Genomic DNA, 5,841 nt, shown 5'->3' with positions numbered 1-5,841 from the left:
CAAGGCACTATTTACGATCGCCTAAACTGTAAATCAGGATTCAGTATTTGCCTCACTCGCTTTTTGATATTAAAATTCCGCATAATGGCACGGAGCCCATGTTCACACATGTGATTTTATGTTGTACAAAAAATACAAATTACATTAGGGAAGAGAACTAAACAGTGATAGGAGGACGAAAATGCCAGTCATGAGCATAGCAAGCCACTTAATCAGAAGCAGCGAGAGGACCACAATTAAGCCACTTTGAGTCTCTTCCCCGGAGCGTTGAGAAAAACTGAGATAGAGCGAAGAAGCACCTCTAAATACTGAAAGATAAAACCATAAGTGTACTGCAATTGGAACTACAGACGATTTCGTCAGGAGAATGCAAAGTTAAGCGTAATTTTTTTATGTGAGCCATTAAAGTGGGGCAATGAAGTCGATAATCTCTAGGAGTAAACATTCTCGAGGAAATATGAATGTGGTTGCCTACTAACCAAGTTTGAATTCAAGAGTAATAATTGTACTCCTCAAGACTGTGTACATAAGCCACAGAGGCATACGCTTAAATAAATAACTTTTCCCAAAAGTAAAATACCACAGTTAATAAGAATGGAAATGAATAAATGTGGCTATGACAAAAGAAACTGATTTACAGCAGTATGTATCAATGCAATGTCAAACACTTACCTCAAAGACCATGTGCAGACCATAAAGATATGCTCCAACACAGCACGCCACAACCAGATCAAAAACGGAGGATTTTAGACTGCAAATATCGAAAAGAGTTCTTATCAAAACTATCGACCAAGAGACAAAACACAACAAACCATTAAAAGTGCTTGACCTTTAAAGATGATAGGTGTGTACTTGCGACCCTACAAGGTACTACACATGGGATTAGCATGCTAAAAAGGTAGTTTGAGGAGTGAAACTCAATTCGCAGTCATGCTTGCAAATACACCGAGCCCTACCATTATACTGTGCCTTAAGTAAGACAACAGGGTATGGGTAGGAAAATCACAGCAAAGCGATTTAGATTACATCATGGGTATTGTACCTGGATTGTATATGACGAAGACATATTTTTAACAACAAGCACCGGGTTATTTTAAACTTTCCAATTTCAGACATCACCTACCGGTATACAATGATTTTCTGCGGTGAAACACCGGTGTAGAATACTACTTCTGGATCTCTCCCAGCTGCCGACAGCGTAGGCATAGAAGCAGCAGCCACAGATCCTGATTCATACTGGACCGACTTAGAGGGATTTTTGCTATTTCCTTCGGCGGCGGTTGGATTTTTCTTTGCAAAATAATGTCGAGTAATGCGAACCTCGGGCAGGAAAGCGCGCAAGTATCGTTCCAAGGAGTGGATGAGGCCGTTACCTTCCGATGTCTTCCGACCAAGGCGATCCGACGACGCTGAGAGCAACTGAGTACTACGGGGACTGAGGGTAAGGAGATCCAAGAGAGCTCCAGCAGATGTCTCCGTCGACCACTAAATGAGAAAAAGTGGTAGGAACAAGCCGAATAACTTTTAATGTGGCTAGCCACTGAATGCAATGCGAATATGTTTTCTGTAGTGCGAAAAGAAATTCATTTTAATCATGTCATATTTACTCAGGAGGAAAAATGAACATGCTAGACCGATGATATGTAACGGGTTACCAATTTGCCCAGAAAAAACCGAAGAAAGGATAACAGCTTCTGAAACCAAATGCAGGATCCAAATTTTGAAGCACAAAATAAAAGAATCTAAGAGACAAAGCGTTTGCTAGCTAAGAATTTCATAACGTTGAGTAACCTCGATAATCTAACGGGAATTTTGATGCTCAAACACCCTGCTGCGCAAACTTACAGAAGGATCAACGAAAGGAAATTCTTTGGAGGTTGGTGCAGCAGCATCAGTATCAAAAATTAAGCGCACCAGAGCTTCCGCCAAAACTCTTGCGTTCCTAGCAACGACCGTCGGCAATACGGGACTCCAGTAACCGCGCGAGACAATTTTAGGGCCCCATAATGGACCTCCATCAAGGACGGAGTTGCGAAGCTGGTAGCTCGTTGAACTCGACCATGCGGAGAGCGTGGCGGTATGCAAGCGATAAAGGGCGAAACGCTCGTGCTCCCATGCCAGATCATATTGGTTCAGATTAATCTTCTTGTGCACAACCTCAACTGTGGGCGAAGCCGTCAAATTGGAGAGAGGGTGCAGCTTGCTAGCAAGCTCCAAGGCGGAGAGCAAGCGCTGACCAAAAGTTCCTTCTTTAGGAAGCCGTGAAACGTGGAGGTATAGGCGATTTTCGTCATTCACACCAAGGCCCTCCAGATTTACCACTTGTTCAATTGAATCAAAGAGGGCTAAAACAGTAAACGACTCGAAGTGAGTCACCACCAAATACGGTAGAGGCTACTTTCAAATTACGTAGAAGCACATACACAGGTTAAATCAAGTAATTTAAAAGCAACAAAGCAACAGAATTTGAACCAAATAACTACGTTTGCATTTCCATACACAGTTAAAAGGCCTTAATTCTCCATTTTCCTAAATTTAAAGGAAAACTCCCTGAGTTTTATAAACATCCCGCAAATCCCTGAATGAAAAGTAAAAGGATTACAGAAATTTGACTACTGACAATTACCTATGCCAGTAGTGTCTTCAGACATCATTTCCAACCAGCGCTTCGAACCCAAGTAATTGAATTTTCCACCTCCGGTTAGGAGGAACATAATGTTATGCCTACAAAACCAGTGGGTATGGAGTAAATTTCCCAGACGAATAAAAAACTGTTTTTCAACTCACTTTGGCACATTTTTGGGGTCTGTTACTTGAGATAGTATCCGCGCTGCTTCTAGCAGAACGGCAACACCAGCTGCGTTTGAGTTCGCCCCATAAGCAAGAGACTAGCTAGTGTAAATAACTTCTAATTTACTTACCGGAATAGCCCCACCAGCGTCGTAGTGAGCAACCAAAATTATTGTAGATCTCTTAACGTCATATTGACTTACGGCAAGTTTGCCCTCAATGTTAACTAAATCCACGTTTCGCATAGGATGAGCATTCGGCGCATCCACATAGGCACGATAGCCGGTTGAAAAAATAAAATCAAGCAAGCCTAGAAACGAGTAATTTAGAAGCGATCACTTTACTTGGACCACTTGATTTGTCAATACCGTGAGATAGCTCCCGCAACTCAATATACATATTTTCTACTTCATCACTTTCTGTTAAAAAATATACCGGCACTTGAAAGCCCTCTTTTAATAAATCAGACTCAATACGAAGCCAATGCTACTCCAGACTTAGGAACAAAGAAGAGCATACCGTCAACAAGTTCTCGTCCCAGCCCCCAGTTGGTAAAATTATTAATATTCCTCCCGCGTTATTATTAATTGCGGTACGTATAACCTCCACATTAACTTCAATCAGCTTCATTACGACACACTTCCTAGCGTAAGGTCTCGAGCTTATTGTTTGAATGTCACATGAAAGAGTTGAAAATCTACTACCTAAGACGATGAAAAAGACACATTTCCATACCAATCTGGGAATCTAAAGCATCGAACTGAGTTAATCGGTAACCCGTAAAGTCTTGTGTCGCTCTAGCTGAACCAATTGGTGACAGAAAAGTGGTAAGTGGCAGTACTAACCACATGCAATGGAGCAAAAAATTAAAGGCACTCGTAAAAAGTACACACTCATCTGAAAACCACATGGCGACACCCAGCGCGAAGGCCCCACACCAATAGAAATTTGTATGCCGAGCCACGAAATAGGCATGTGACACGTTGTTCCCTGGTCCATTTAAATTAAATTCGTTTGTTCTTTCTTTTACTGTAGACTCTTTATGCTAAGCTACAGCTTAAAAGCATAGGAGCAAGGGGCTTTTGTACAAATAAATAAGAGAATCTTAAATATCGTTGCATCACCTCGATTCCTTACTGAAATCGTAGTGGGTCGATGTTATGAAAGCCGTACACCACTAACGTACAGAAGAGCTGGGAAGTTACTAACCTGGTCCAAAACCATACTTCAAAGTGGAAGTGCAGCCTCCAAAGACCGAATTACTCGAGTAACTTAACACAATTCACCCTCTGGTTTTGTCCTCGACGCCCTCCTTGGCAAACTTCGGCGTAGCTCGTTACAACGTGGCCGATGTACCAAAAACAAACCATAAAATTAGCAATGAGTCGGTGGATTTTCTGGCGCTTGAGAAAGTACTTAATTTTAATGTTACTGATACATCTAGGCTATTCGACTAAACCTGGAGTTTCGCTCTATCTGAAAATTTTATTCGCAAATTGAAATGCATTAACTTCACGCTGCCCAAGATCGCACGAGGCTCTACAATGACGGCATCGCATGTGCCTATCAAAAGTTGTTAGTGAATTAGCCTAAAGGTAGAGTAGTTTTACCAAATAAAAGTACTTACAAGAAACGAATCGTCCACATCTATATTTTCTTGCCGCTTCATTTGCAAAGCAGTCCCGCCTATCCATTCACTTGCCCATACAGCTATCTTCAGATTAGTGCTGCAGATTATTAGAGTTTACTGAAATTTCAGCTTTTAACAACCTTGTTATGAAAGATGAATCTTAAGCAGTCTCAAAGATTGGACACCACTTTTAAGCCTTTTTTGGAGTGTTCACAAATTCAGCAATCTGCACCAGATGGCACTTTTCCGTGACTCATTTAATGCTTGTGTTGACGAATGCAAGACACACAAGGATTACGCTTTGACAGTTCAGGTAACATTGCATTTGATCATTCGACCGCTTAGGTCCAGGCAGATTGTACTTCCCCCCGACAGCTCGGCCTTCAGACCATGGCGATACACTCAGCTCGTCTGTACGTCAGTAATATATTTCCTGACATACTACTATTCCTTCTTACGACTTCGGGGAAAACTCAAGGCGCAGCACAGCCAGCTGCAATTGTAAATAGTATAATTCTTTAAAAGTATAAAATATATGTAGCTTCCCGGGTTTTCCTTATTATTATAGATCCGGCCTCAAAACAGATTCATGTGGTGAGATATACAACTTGGATTATCGTCAAGGAGCTAATGCTCCCCACTTATGTCCACTAGCCTTTTTTCTCCTTCCAGAGCCGTTCAGCTGTCAATAAGTACCGTGAAAACTTTAGTAATGGCCGTTTAAATCGTTTAAGTCTTACTGCTCTCCAGCTATAAAGAGCCTCCCTAAGAACGGGTCGTTAAATAATCGCCAAAGATAGACGTCATTTTTAGATTCCGCCGATTCAGTTAGCCGCAGCAGATGCCCTCTATATGTAAATCTGGAGTTTAGTAGCCCGCCGTGGGAATCTGGATGGTCGTAATTCTGGATGTAGCATACAGATGGTCTGTGATGTAATACGATAGTGGTTTATCCATCGGTATTGGCGAGGTCCCACTTTTGACTTTCGAATTAGCCTTCCTGTACCTCGCTGGGTGGGCTGGCTTTCGGGCCATGCCAATAGCCCAAACACCCTTTCCGTGCTGAATATACATGTGCCGCCCGAGTATTGTGTCTTCTTTCGTCTTCAGGGAAGTCTCGGGATGCTACAGTGAGTCCTAGGAAGGGCCTGAAGACCATGACTTTGAATAGAAGTACAATATATAGCGTCTAAATGGCCTGCGAAATCATTAATGCATGTAAAATGTTGAATCGCTGCATACGAAACAGGCAAAAGTATAGACATGACTTCTTTCCTTTAAAGTAGCTGGTCGTTCTCCATTAGCAAGAATGCAAGCCGTTTTTACACCTTTCATACCTGAGACAACAAAGGAGTTTTCTTTGCATCCATGATTGGCCGTTTACTCTGTTTTACATCACCAATAATTATTAACCTTGGTGT

General features: G+C 41.9%; 1 protein-coding gene across 1 annotated transcript; it reads right to left on the bottom strand. All coding sequences in view use genetic code 11, as the record gives it.

Moving 5' to 3' along the window:
* Nucleotides 1-236: 236 nt before the first annotated feature.
* EGR_01317 (Nicalin-1) lies at nt 237-3,789 on the bottom strand (the record flags this gene model as incomplete). The annotated part of the gene is made up of 11 exons (XM_024490566.1): nt 237-308; nt 673-751; nt 1,124-1,485; nt 1,846-2,345; nt 2,627-2,724; nt 2,788-2,888; nt 2,922-3,100; nt 3,135-3,276; nt 3,310-3,494; nt 3,526-3,591; nt 3,684-3,789. The coding sequence occupies 11 exons, from the start codon at nt 3,787-3,789 to the stop codon at nt 237-239; spliced, it is 1,890 nt and encodes a 629-aa protein (XP_024354890.1).
* Between the last annotated feature and the right edge of the window lie 2,052 nt (nt 3,790-5,841).

Source organism: Echinococcus granulosus, assembly GCF_000524195.1.
Source record: "Echinococcus granulosus chromosome Unknown EG_S00005, whole genome shotgun sequence".
NCBI lineage: Eukaryota > Metazoa > Platyhelminthes > Cestoda > Cyclophyllidea > Taeniidae > Echinococcus > Echinococcus granulosus.
Note: the sequence above shows the minus strand (reverse complement) of the source record. Positions and strands in the feature narration are given on the sequence as shown.